At 39.9% G+C, this 14,561-nt stretch overlaps 1 protein-coding gene across 1 annotated transcript in view; it reads left to right on the forward strand.

The window, feature by feature from the left end:
* IPO11 (importin 11) overlaps nt 1-14,561 on the forward strand; it is a 137,996-nt gene that overhangs the window by 64,771 nt on the left and 58,664 nt on the right. Inside the window, exon 2 of the mRNA XM_010725468.1 lies at nt 701-826. Coding sequence (XP_010723770.1) covers nt 701-826 — 126 coding nt within the window. The remainder of the gene's footprint in view (nt 1-700; nt 827-14,561) is intronic.

The raw sequence follows: 14,561 nt of genomic DNA on the forward strand, positions 1-14,561 counted from the left end.
AAAAAAAAGTACATTACTGAAATATAATGGATTTCAATGTATCCTTTTGTATAGAAAAAATCCTCTGTGCTTTTCACTCTAAGTTTTTATGGGGTGGTTGCTAAGGTAATGTTGTAACTTCTTGTGACTTGTGCCATAGATGTTGTGAAAAAAGACTGAAAAGGAATAAAGTGTAGTTGTGCAAGCTGCATGTGCCCATTTCTGCAGGGAATCGGAGCTCAGGAAGTTTCCTTTCTCAGCAGGCTCTGAGTTTTAGCATTACATTGTGCTTTCTGATTTTGCAGCGTTAATAATGCTTGATACTGAGGCAAGCAGGTGTTCATCTGTCTGCAGTAGCTTTGTATTTATTTCAATATCCTACTTTTTTGTGATTCCAGGTGCCCTTACCTGCTCTTCTTCAAGACTTGTGGGCTGAGGGACATCCGTGTCCCTCTCTTCTGACTTTAAATCATGAGTAGCTCCTCTGTCAACAAAGCAGCTTTGAAATTGTTTTGTCATACAAAAGGGTGTGATCTTGCAGCAGACTGGGTTCATGGTTTGAGTCTTGTTTCCAATAGCTTTAAATTGACATTTTTTCTTTTGCTTCTCAATTAACTACAGAGAAAGTATTTTTCTCCTGGGCTCAGCTTACTGAAGAGATGAGTATTTGAAGAGTATTTTTAAAGTTCATTACATTTTTTTTTTTTCTCTTTTTCTACAGCTTGCCCTAAGGGACCCTGTACACACTGTGTCGTTGCAACAGTTTGTCTATGAGAAGCTAAAGGCACAACAGGAATTGCTGGGTGAGCAAGGCTTCCATGCACTTATGGAAACCGTGGATACAGAAGTAGTTGCACAGCTGCAAGAATTTTTACAAGGCTTCTAAATAAAATAAAATAAAAACCAAGGTTTTGTATGTTCAATTCAACTTCCAAAAAATAGAAAAATATTCCAGCCATCTCTTGTATGAAAGAGCCTACTGAAAACTGAAAATAGTTTGTTTAAAAAAGAAAAAATTCTTTTGATTCTCCACTGTAAGATTGATAGAATAAATGTAAGTTGGCTTCTGACTACAGTTTGCCAAGTGTTCTGTGTGTTATTTTTATGTATATGAAGAAAGATGAATTGTATGAAGACACGTGTAATAATATTTGTTTTCTGTTCTGTTGGTGGTAGAAAGAAACAAACACACAAACACAAAAAAGTGTTTGATTTCACAGAGGAGAAGAATGTGATTTCTGATCAAGTGTTACCCTGAGTTCTGTGCCTTATACAGAATTGCTAGTGACAGCATTTTTCTGCAGCTGCTTAAGTAGGGAACTGTTTCAGCAGGAAATATTCAGTTTTTAATTGGGGTTCGTTAAATGTTATGTGCTCAGATAGACTTGCCTCTGTCTAAGGACCCAGACTTAATAAAAACTGAATACTGCTTTTTCCTTTCAAAATAAAAAGCTGCCAAATGTGAATGCTCTCACAAACTGAGAGGGTTTACCTGTACTGTAGGAATTTAAGCTATCATTGTTAGTGTGAATGTGTTCTACTCAGCGCTGAGTAGTGTCCTCTTCATAAGAGTAATGATATTCCAAATCTATGGAGTCCATTTGATCTTTAGAGCAAGCCCTATAGATGTAATGAGGATATTAAGCTCAAGAAAGATGATAGAGAAATCTCGAGGATTGTTGGTGATTCAAAGGCAGAGTTCTTCCTTCATTCTTGTCCATTTCCCAACAGAATGAAGTGAGGGGAAGGGGAACAAGGAGAAGCCTATTTTATTCTAGTTCTCCTGCAGTGATTGACGTCTTAGGTGGGGTGTCAAAAGGGACAGTTGTTTCCCAGTAAGTGAACTTGGCACAGCACATAACTGTTCCTTGTTAGTTCCATGTTAGTTATACAACTGCAGTGCAAATTATGATACTTTCAAAGAGGTAAACATGGAAGTGTCAGACTTCAGGAGGATGCCGCCCTTCTGACTTGGTTTATATGAATGCTTTGACACCTGGACAGGCTTGGGCGGTAGGCCCAGGTGAACTTCGTGAGGTTCAATAAATCCAAGTGCAAGGTCTTGCACCAGGGTTGCAGCAACCCTTTCTATCAGTGTAAGCTGGGGAATGAAAGGATTTGAGTGCAGCGCTGCTGAAAATGACCTACGGGTGCTTGGATGGCAAGCTGGACATGAGCCAGCAGTGTGCCCTCAAAGCCCCAAAAGCCATTCAGATCCTGGGCTGCATCAAAAGAAGTGTGGCCAGCAGGGCAAGGGACGTGATCCTGCTCCTCTGCTCTGTGCTGCTGAGACCTGACCTGAAGTACTGCATCCACGTGAGGAGCCCTCAGTACAGGAGAGACATGGACCTGTTGGAGCACATGCAGAGAAGGGCCACAAAAATGATCCAAGGGGAGGAACACCTCTCCTGCAAGAACAGGATGAGAGCTGGGGCTGTTCAGCTCAGAGAAGGCTCTGGGGAGATCTGAGAATGGCCTTTCAGTATCTAATGAGCATCTCTAAGAAGGAAGGGGCCAGGCTCTTTAGTAGAGTCTGTGGTGACAGAACAAGGGGAAATGGTCTCAACCTAGAAGAGGACAGATTTAGACTGGTTATATTACAGTAAGTTTGGTGGGGCACTGGCACAGGCTGCCAAGAGAGGTGGTGGATGCTCCAACCCCTGGAGAAACTCAGGATCAGGGTGGATGGGACTCTGAGCAATTCTCTCCTTTCAGGAGAGTTGGACTAAGTGATCACTAAGGTCCCTTCCAACTTAAAGAATTCTGTGATTCTATAAAGCACTATTTGTAAATTAGAGAATGAAGCCTTCCTGCACTGACGTTATTGGATTTATAAGGAGTGATATTCCTGTCATTTAGTCACTACAGCTCATGTGGTCTTGAATTTTTCTCTTTCCTCTAAGATTGACTAAAAACTTCTTTACATTAATTAACATTCATACAGCTAGTATCTCTATTGCTAGTTCCAAAACACATTTAAATAGAATCTATTTAATGGATTTAGTGGCTTACTTTCTACCTTTAATGAGATAGCAATGCTTAAATAGACTTGAAGGTGGAAGTACTCACCAAATGTCTACCTTTCCAGATGGATTTTCAGTGTTAAATAATGAAACTGAGTAGTTACTAAAATACCACAGTTTCAGGTAGCTTTACAACTAGTTTTGCTTATTCTAGTCACTTGGTTAACATCTTCTACATCAGCTTCTAATGCTGAAGTAAAAGAAAAATTGTTGCCCATTCCAAATTTGTTGATGCCATGGAACTAACTTTGGTGACACTGTAGCATTATTTTTCACTAATGTTCTTAGGATTTCATCAAAGCAATGCTTCCATGCCTGCATGCATGTTATGTGCTGTAGCAGTACCAGGTAGTGCTGAATTTAGTACCATTCCTGGTTTTTTGTTTCACAAAGCTATATCATAAACTGGGAGATAGGAAGGAGCCTGATAATGTATACCAAGAGTAGTACCCTCTAATCCAGCAGTATAATTCAGTATCAGCAGCTGGCTGTTCTGTCACTTTAAAACCGTCTCCTTGTCTTCCTACCATTTCCACATTCAGCTATGCAAGCTGAAGGATGCTGTGAAGCTGTGAGTAGAAAAATTCCTTCAGGAGAGAGATTAATTTCCATTTGATTTGTTTCAGAGAAAAAGAGACTTGGATTGTAGCACTAAACTGTATTTCCTGAGGTTCTAGAAAATGCCGGTATATAACTATGCACAGAAGAAAGTTTTCTTTTTTGCCACCAATTTCATTATTGTGAAAGCTTTCTTTCTTTCTGCCCTGAGTTCTTTCTCTCTCTCCTTCACAAAGTAAAGAAGCTCTCTAGAGGTTATTGAGTAACTAATTTCAGTCAAGTCTGGGTTGTACTTGTACTTAAAATGCTCTCATCCAGAGCCTCAATCCTTTTCTTTTTAATCAAAGACATATCACCAGAGTACTTAGTAATTGTTATTGGAAAGTCTAAGGTCAGATGGCTGCAATTCAAATAATTACCTACAGATCTGAGACTTGGATTGCATTAATTATTTATTAGTTACCTAGACAACTGCAGGAATGGCAGGGTAATACTTCTTTCTGTGTACCTTGGTCTTTTCTATCAGGTTGCAGAGGGGAGAAGTCTCTTCTGTGTTTTGAGGGTTTCCTTTTAAATTCTAGTCTTCCACCTCCAATGCTGAAGTGGACTTTACTTGCCTGACTTTAAGAGAATTCAACCACTTTGACATGCTTTCTTTTTTTTTTTTTTTATTGTTTCTAGAGATGATCAGCTGTTTAATAGTAGAGATACTTCACACTTTTAAAAATCTTGATAACCGTATTCTTGTTCATATATTCGTAACTATATGAGTTTTTTTCTGTACTGCCCTTCTGGTGAGGAACAGTTTTGATAACCTTTCTGCAGAGACCATTCCCTACTTTCAGTGGCAGAGGCAACTGGCCGTATCTGTCTGCAAAAGGTGTTTCGTAACACATTATTTCCAACTTCCTATCTGGGACCAGTGAGATTTTAGAAAAATTGCTGCAATTTGTCTGCACATTATCTGCATGTCCTCGTTCATCTTACAGACATCAGTGTACCCAGTGTAGATTTCTGGATGATTCAGGACTTGCAAGGTGAAAGGGATTACGGAGGTGGTGACACTGCGCTGGTAATGCCTACTTCACACTGAGCTGCTGGGCCCTCGTGGTGCTAACACTGCATGGCATCACTGCACAGCATGCAGAGCAATCTCAGGTCACACAGCACTACCTGTTATCTTTCAGCACATTTCACTACCATCTCTTATCCGTCTCCACGTGGTGCTCCTGGGCATCTCAGGGGGCCGAGGAAGGTCCTACCTACTTTCTCTAGCCTTGGGCAGAAGGACAGTCTGGTGTTAGGACCATATGCAGCGCCTGTACGATGAGGGACCTGTCAGCACTGCTGCGTGGAGCTGAACTGGACCTGTTCTGTTCTCCGCAGCACTCAAAGCTCACATCACCCATGTGGTGAAGTGCTAATAGCAGATTCTTTTGGTGTATGCAACGGATGTCAGCACAGGTGCTGTCAGGTGTGAGGGACTTTTGGCTAATAACCACATAATAATGTTGTTATTAGCTTTCTGAGTAATATTTCTGACTCAGCATGTTAATTTACTTTTGTATGCATTAGGACACTCTAAGAGATTATTCTTTTGCATCGTTGTCTCAAAGTTTGCTGGGGACACAGATGAACAAGTCCAAGCAAGTCCTGGGTAAGGGTTGAGAAATCCTTTGTCTGGAGAATACTGATGGACAAGTCCTGGGCAAGGGTTGTGACACAGATGGACAAGGCCAGGGGCAACGAGAAAGAGATAACCACAGATTAATGGCCAGGAAGCAGTCTTTTGTGTGAGCTTATCTCGAGGAAAATGGCCATTTCAGGAGGTGCTGCACATGACTCTTTCCCAAATGCCCAGGAATGCCACGCTGGTAGAAGGAGAAGGGTAAAAAGGGGACCTACAACCATGAGGTTAGGTTTTCTGGCAACAAATTCATCAAGAAGAAGAGGTTTCTGACATGAGAAGCCTCACAACCTGCCCTCTCCCTCCTGGACTCGCTCTGCGCTCTACTTGCATGCTAAAGAAGAACAAAGGTGTCTGCCATCAGATTCCTCATTACGGAATGCCTGCATGCTGATGGACTCCCCTGGGCCTGCTGCCTGAGTCCTGCTGCTTCCTGCCAGCCTGGCTCTGTGATTTCTTTCTGCTACCTGCTTGCTGCCCAAGACCGGCCACACTGCTGCTGCTGCTCTCCCCCTGCGCTTTTGCCTTGGGCCATCAGAATGGCATGCAACAGGACCACTGCTGGATCCTGGCATTGACCAGCCTGCTTCACTCAATTCTTGCTTCTTTCCTATCTTTTCTATCGCCCTCCTTTCCTTCCCCATCACTGTAATTCATAATAGTTGCCATCCTTCCCTTCCCTGTCTCCCTGATTAGGATTTAGAATAAACTGGTTGGACCAATATTTGAACTATTGTTTCTTAATCTCTCGCCAGGTATATGGATATCAAAGAACTTCCTCTCCCTTCTATAAATTGGGGCGAGACAGGCACAAGTTAAATTTGATGTTCAGCCTTTATTATTGGAAGATTTTACTCCAGGACCTGGACTGCAAATTAAAATAACTGTCATCATTTTACTACTTATCTGAAAACAGTTATCAGCACAATGCAAACAAGTGTCTGCCTGCACATGGTACCATTTCAACACTAAAACAATGGATAGACTGAGTACTGCAACAAACTCCGTGAAACACTAGGCATGAAATAGTTTCTGAAAATCTCCCTGGAACGATCTTTGCTCCTGCTGCCTTTTCAGCTTTGTTTGTCAAAGAAAACAGTAAATTGAGATTTTTTTTTTTTTTCCTACAGCATAATTAAACTCCTGGGTTTACAGATTTTATCACCTCACCTTTCAGAAGAAGCAGTAGCTGTGAAGCTGAAGACATGCCTCCTCTGTCTGATAAGAGCTCAGTGTCTGTGTGTGATGGTGGGCAAGGGGAGGGGTACGAGGCATGAGGAGGTGCTGCAAAACTCCAGGTGCTCCCAGGAGCTCTGGGAAAAGATATTTGAGAAAGCTCTCTTAGGTGTTAGGTAGGTGAAGTAAAGCTTTCTGATTGGTAGGATGCAACAGGAAGAATTTGCCTGGAAGCAAAGCCTGGCTCCAACAGTGCACTCTGGAGACAGCAGAGGAGGAAAGAAGGGCTGTGCCTCTCTGGGTTGTTGAAGTTACTCTGCAAGCACATTATTCAGGCTACAAAGGAAAGGATGTCAGAGTGCTGAGATGTTTTCCTTCCTGCTACAAACCCGTGTTGTCTGTTTTCCAAGGGTTAGACCACAATTTTTCTTTTAAAATGGACTTAGTCTCCGTCTCAGAGTGTGATCACCTTAGCAAAACTGTTGATGAAAATCTGTTTTTCTTCTTTTTTGGTCTCCACAAGTATGTTCTCTCAGGACCAGGAATGTTGATCAAGATCCTAAATGGAGGCACAGCTCCTAACAGTGATCCTTACCAGATGGATTCATTTCTTTGGTGGCTCAGTAATGATAAATATTACTTCTATAGGCCATGTCACAGACACACTACCAGATCTACAGTCAACAGTGTTCAGTAACTTTTACTATACTCGATTGTTTTTCATTTTAGCATAGTTCCCAACTCCTGCGATTCTCATAAATTACAGTTCATGGTGTTCTTTGAACAACGACACATGCTTTATCTTCACTTATCCAATGCAGCACCTTTGCAATTAAGGCATGCATTTTGAAGGTTTTTCCGAATGCATTTGCTTGTCTTGCTTAATTGCTACAGCTTCAAAAAATAAATGATTAATTACTAATTTTAAAATGTTCGTGATTGCCATCTTTCTGCTAGCCGTAGTTAATAATGATGACTAATCATGAGACAATCAGATCTGACTGGCTCTCTAGAAACTTTGCTTAAGGTACAACTGCTTTTTCCTTTTATATTTTGTTCAGATGAAAACAAAATTGAGCTGAGCCCCTAAAAAATTACTGGGGAGGGTCAAATGTTTAAAATAATTGTATTCTCTATATGCTACACTTGTTAGGCTAAACACATACTTCTGCCCTGACTATTGCTTAGATTATCAAGTACTACTTGGATGTTGATCACGAAGGAATTTTCTCTCAGATTTACACAAAATGAGTGATTTACATCAGTTTTCAAAGAAGGCACTAAAATAATTGTAAAGGAGCAAAAATGAATTTGCTGCAAATGAGGCAATTCTGCCACCAATGTGCAGGTGTAACTAAAGTATGGCTTTTAAAATAACATTCCACGTCAAGGGACATTTCCCTTCAGCAGTGGCTGTCAGCAGGTGGTAAACTTGTCCCCTGGGCTGGAGCAGTACAAGTAATTGGCTTTTTCACTTTCTTTGCAGAGAAAGGAAAAAAATGATGGCTTTGCAAAAATAAATATATGTGTGTGTGTGTGTGTGTGTGTGTGTACACAGGCACATATACCTATATACATATATCTAATAGGTGACCCAAGATTTAATGCTGTATTCCTTTTTTAGATTTCTTAACCAGCTTTTAATAAAATGGCAGCAGCTTTTGAAATAAAGCTGCCACCTTTGAGCATGTCAAAATTCTAGAAGATTTAAAATAAATATTCTTATGTGAGACAACTTGCTGAACCTGCATGTTTTCTCACTAACTAAAACTAGTTTTCAGTTTCTGCATTTCATTAACCTCCAGAAAGCTTACTCAATTCTATTATGGAATTTCATATCAGTATAACTCTTCAGAGATGGTGGCACATCAGTACTTGAAACAACAGCAAAAACAAGTAAATAATTAGTCATTTTGACTGTGACTGTGAGTTGTTATCACTTTCTTCATTGAGTTTTAACTGCTTCCTAACAAGAAAGATCATAGAAGCAGTGTTTTGAAATAGAGATAAGATGCTTACATGATGTGACTGAACTGAAAGCTGATTTTTTCCAGTATTCGTGCTAGAAACATCTTTGGTGTTACCTGGGGAGAATAAGAGAATGTATGTTGCTCAGTATTTGTGTTTTAAGCTGAGAATGTGTTTCCCAGTTATTCAGGAAAAACAACCGAATCAACCATATGCTGTAGACAACTATAATACTAGCCTAAGAAATCTGGAATTTCTGATAAGCAAATTCTCAGAGGGTGTCCAAATCTGTAGAACAATAATAACAGATATTTTGCTGCATGACCATGCTTCAGAAGTACATGAGTCATTTCTGAAGTAGTCCCTGAAGTATTTGAAAACAAATATTGTTTTACTTGGGTACTCTCTTTATTCCAGCTGTTATTTGATTTTTTTGGTTAAGTAAAATTTGACAGATGTATCTTCCAGGTGTTTTTGCAGGTTGCTGAGGAAAATTGGAAATCCACATATAACAGGAATGTGAGGTTTTGTACGTGTATGTAGAACTTAAAAACTTTGCAAAGGAAACAGAGATCTTGATCTCATTTGACTCATGAAATGCTCTGTTATGCATTTTTTCACTTTTAGCACAGAGAGAGAACTTCATCTTTTTTATATGTATAAAAAATGCATGGCAGTTCAGTAGCACTCGTATTTTTTGTTTTGTTCTTTTTTGTTTTTTTTAATTTGTTTGTTTTTTGTTTTTTTTTATATATATACATTTTATTTATTTTATATTATATTTATTTATTTTATATAAATGAAAACTTGAATATAAGGCCCTGAGCACTACAGTCAAGGACAAGAAGATGGATTAATCCAATAGCTTTAGGTTAGGAAGCAGTAAGAATCCTGTGTTGTCTTACTTACTGTTGGTGCTTCTTACCCATTTTATTTAGTGCTACTGTAATGCAGAACGTATCAATAGTTCCTGAATCCCAGGAGTCTTCTTCTGGCTTTTTATTCCTAGCTTTGCTCAGTTATTGAAGCATTTTGTTGTACTGTCTTCCTTTTGAAATCAGCCTGAAACGGAATTGTTCTGCTCCACAGCATTTCTCTTCCCTCCTGTCCTTCCAAAAATACCTCTACCTAAAATCAACAAGTGTCTGTGGGCCTCTTTCTTGAGCTTCCTGGAGATTGTTGACAAAAGTATAGCTGAATGAAAGGAGGTGGACTTTGAGAATGTCATATCACTTATGCTGGTGAGGGGACTGGGCTGTTGCACAGGTGAGATCCTAACATCTCAATAATTAGAGGTGGAAAGCAGATGGGGAATAGGCAGTTATCAATCTGGTATAAGGCTTATAGCAAGATGGCACAATGTTTTTGATTAGAGCTTGTTCTTGTTAAATTTTATTGATGGTTTGGAAGTGCTGATGAACAGTTAATTGGCAAAAAAATGCCAGTGAAGTAAGAACTGTGAGCTATCTAATTGAGCAGGGTAGTCTAGCAGTATAAAGGCAGATGAACTGGGAAAGAGTAATGAGCCTTGCAAGAGATGTCCAGACTCACCCCCTATGTATGGCTGGTTAAAAGGAAATCCAGCTACTGAGTGGAGGAGAGAGAGTTTGAACAAGTTCACTGAATTATGGAGAAAAAGGGCTTTTATACAATTGCTTTTTGTTAGAAGGGATGTGTTGAGACCACCAAACACACTCCTCAAGGTTTGCTACGACAGGTTGTGCATGACCATGTCCAGCTGAATTTGACTGTTTTCACTTCTGGAGACTTGACAACCCCTCTGAGCAACATGCTTGACCACCCTCACAGTGAAAAAGTTTTTCCTGAAGTTCAGGTGGAATATCATGGGTTTAGGTTTGTGTCTATAGCCTTCTGTCCTGTCAGAGGACACCACTGGGAAGAGTCTGGTCCCTCTTATTTAACCCCTCTCATCAGGCACTTACACACTTGCAAAAGACTCCCAGTCATATTCAAATCAAAAGGCACTTATTGTTGAGAGGTTTAGGGAGAAAAATAAGTGTAAATAATGGACTGGAAATGTCCTCCCTCTAAGGAGAGCAATATGAGTAAAACCCTTTGGAGGAAGATCTTGACCTAAATACTGCTTGTTGTGGAAAAGAAACAAGAGCATTCTGGGGTTGAATAGAGAACTTCTCAGCTTTAGGATCCAAGGGCTGGACCCAAACTAAAAAGAGTGTAAGGATTCCCACAGTCTGAAGGGTTGTTGCAAAAAAAAAATCTCTAATGAAGAAGTAACCTAAACCTTGTTAAAAACAGTATTTCAGGAGCAAGGGCAAGAAGAAGAAAGGTCCTCTTTGTAAAATGTACAGATCTATTTGTTTTATGGCAAAGGGATGAGTTCTGATTTGGTGAAAGAAAGAATGAGGATAGGAGAAGAGCTTTTGCCTTGAGGCTTTTGACTGGTGAACTGCATCATTAAAGCAAGTTAATTTTGTGATTTGATCACAAGATCACATAAGGTTGAATTTGTTCACAAGGTCTGAGTTGAGGTTGAATGGTGTAAGATGTAAGAAGTATTATTTTGACTTGGTTCATAAATTATCTTGCTCGAAGACAGGTGAACATTGGAACTTCTCTTGTTTGAAGGCTCTGGCCACGTATTGAAGCACATCATTCACTGTCTTATATGCACACAGCTGTGTGCACACTTATGTTGCAACTGACACAAAGCCAGTAGTAATTTTTTCATTACAGTATGAGAAACCCAGTGGATGTCAGTCTCTGGAGTTCAAGGTCATTGCTTTAATATTTCGGGATGTGTGGGTGTGGGTTTAGCACCAAAGACACACTGAAATATGTACTGCCTTATTATCCACAGGTTCTTGAGTAAAATAACTTGATTTAATTTGCATTTTATGTGAAATGTGTTTGTGAACAGTGAAATAATGACACAATACAGATTTAGAAGCTGCTGTTGTTCTGTTCTGTCCCTTTCTCATTACTTCTATGCAACATTAAAACTATACAGGACATTTAAACCTAGTAGAGCATGTCAGAGGGTGTTCTATTTTTATATTTTTTGAACTTCTTTTATAAGTTGTTTTAAAGAATTCCATGGTGTTGTTCTTTGTTGAAAACTGTGTTAGAATGGCATTTCCCTATTTATGAAATAAAAAAAGAGAAACAAGTGCTTAGTTGTTTTGGTGTTGGTTTTGTTGTTTCTTATTTGTTTGGCTAATAACACCTATTTGTCAGGCCATCATTAATAAGCTTTATTGCAATTACAGATATATAGAATAAGCAAATTAGCCAAGAACTATAACTAGATGATCATCAGTGGCATTAGATTACCTTGTTCATTCAAGATCTCGTGAGTTTGATAGGCAGGTAGTTGGAAATTAAGGTGGAAATTTCCTCAGGCTTCCAAAAATTTCCCATATTTCCTTTTATTTGCGGTTTGGAATGACTGCAGATGCATCTTCTCGTTTACTGCATTTTTAAATCAGTTCTCTCTCATCTGAAGATTGAGATGGCAGCACAACCCTCATAGAATCACTCCTGCAGGTTAATTTTATTCCAATTGCACGTTACAGCCTATGACGCTCAGCTGTCTGGACAGTTATGTTCTCTGCTGTGTGGTTTCACTGAGCCATGGCTTAGAATGGAATAGTCTCAACTGCCTGCTTCGAAAAGGCAAATGCAGTAGTCAGAGGATGCCCTCAGAAAGAGCAATAGACTGCCCTATGGAGGGAGAGGATAGAACAAGTGAGCTATGGGGGAGAGAGTGGGAAAGACAAAGGAAGAACAAAATGATGAGAGCTGATGTGAAGACAAAAGTAAGAAATGTATGGTGGTGAGCTATGAAAATGATAAATACAAATGGATGTAAAACAGGAAAAACAACGGTGTTGGATTGCTTGAAGCCCCGTTCATACCATAGCAATGGAAACTATGACATATCCCATGCGGTTAGGAGTGCATTTAGAGGTCTTAAAAGAGGATCTGAGAAGCAACATTTAAAGGCAGAACATGTCCTGCTCTCACAAATACCACCTATACTCTTTTATTTGGGTGGTTCTGTATGTAGCTAGGAGTTGGATTCAATGATCCTTGTAGGTCCCTCCCAACTTGGAATTTTCCATGATTCTGTGATTTCATATGAAGTTACCACCTGGCTCACTATTTGTGTACGATGTCTACCTGTTTTAAGTAGGAATTATGCTGTATTTGCTTAGTCCACTATGAACTCACAGTGAAGATGCACAAGACTGCAGGGGTTCCGAGCATAACATATCAGTGGTAGTCACTGAGTTACAGTAACACGAATTCTTTTGGTTATTTCCACATGGCTCAAGTAGGGATGTCAAGTACTACCAGTAAAAAAACTGGCATTGAAACATCGGTGTGATCCTACAAAACAGTGGGATGCTTGCCTTCCCCTTCAGGCAGAGATTGTCCTGTGGGATCTGATCTCTGGAGCTGTCAGTTTACTGACTCTAAATCCACTCAGGGTTACTTTAACACCTCTTGCAGTAGAAGCGATATAATCTGCAGTCTGTATTGTTTCCACTTGCCCACGGTTATAGCTGCATTTTAAAAAGTCAACAAAAACAGTAATAAAAGAAGGTACTTTCTGTGTGCAAGTTCTTGGTTAAATACAAGTTCTCACTCATCTTCATTTTGCAGTAAATTGAGGTAAAATAACACAAGCTTTGAGTCCATGAATAGTACAGATTACAATCAGAGTTCTTCCCCCTGTATCTGGAGGTACAATTTAGAGTGCAGCAGCTATGCCACAATAATAAACCAACACTGTCACTCTAATAAAGTGCTGGCAACTGTGACTAAGGTAATTGATACATCGTCCAAGGCACCCCTCCTGTCCTCTGTTCTTTGTCATGTGGAATGGCAAAAATGTAGCTTGGAAATAGCTCAATTATTTGTGCTTGGAGTAAGGGATGGAAAGATTTTTTTTTCCCCCCTCTTCAGCTGTTTAGGACCAATAGAGCAGAATAATTTTACAGTTTACTGCACAGATACTAACAGAGTACCCACAGCCAGGCCCAGAAACACTGCATCTAGGTGAGTCTGCACAGCATCGGGGTAGGTCAAATAAGACCTACCCCTCATTGTACTGATGCAGCGTTAATGCTTATCTGCCAAAATTATCCTGAATTTATTAGCTCTGCTTGAATTGCTTCATGTCTAAGTAAATGCTAAGAAACAAACACTCTTAAATTGATCAAATTCAGCAGCACAACAATTTGGGTGTTTCTATACCTGCTACATTCTTAATCCACAGCCTGGTTAATACAGTTCATATGTGCAAGCTGTGTCTCACCAAAGCTAAAGCCAGTTAAAAATACAGTGCTGGGTTTGGTATGTACTTTTAGAAGTGCCAAGGAAATGGATTTAGACAACATAAATGCTTGAAGAATACACAAAAAATACTTTTATATGTAGTCCCTTCACCCAATATTCTGAAAACATGAGTAGGGGAAATAAACACTGCTGAAACATCAAAGTCCATCTTCCTGCCATTGCTGTGTGAATTGCTGCATGAATAGCTCTGCTCCTGAGGCAAGACACTATTACTGGAGCAACAAAGGCAACCAAATCAGTAGATCGGTGAAAGAATTAGGAAACTGCTTCATGTTCCCTCCTATGTGCTCTGTGTGGAGCTCTGTCTGTATTATACGTATGAGACTGCTGTTTTCACATAGGTGTGCTCTGGCCATTTTGCCATTACTTCTGCCTTCAAGATAGGCAGATGTTGGGCATTGCAGGCTCCTGCTAGGGCTCCTGGCATCTCATGATGCACTTTCAGTGCTGTGCAGGGGCAGTGGTTAAGGTACTGCAGACTAATACTGCTCTTGTTAATATCATTTTTTGTTCCACATTCTCCTTGCCCCTGGTTATTGCTCCAAGGTGTGGGATGCTGTGTTCCACTGTGCCTCTCTTCACAAGTAGTGATTGCTACTGCTGAAATAGCCTAGATAACACTGTAAGACTCTTCTGTTTGAAAAGCAAAACCAAAAAAGTTTATGGTAATTCAAGAGTTACTTTATGATCCTCTAAAAATACCTGGTGTATCAAGGCAAATTCCTCAGCTGGTTGCATTGCTATAACTTGTAGAATATTGTGGCATCTGAGTTTTTTCTGAGTTGTAATGTGGCATGCACATTGGCCCCAGCTTTAGCTAGTTGCTG

This window comes from Meleagris gallopavo, chromosome Z, assembly GCF_000146605.3.
Source record: "Meleagris gallopavo isolate NT-WF06-2002-E0010 breed Aviagen turkey brand Nicholas breeding stock chromosome Z, Turkey_5.1, whole genome shotgun sequence".
In the NCBI taxonomy this organism is placed as follows: domain Eukaryota; kingdom Metazoa; phylum Chordata; class Aves; order Galliformes; family Phasianidae; genus Meleagris; species Meleagris gallopavo.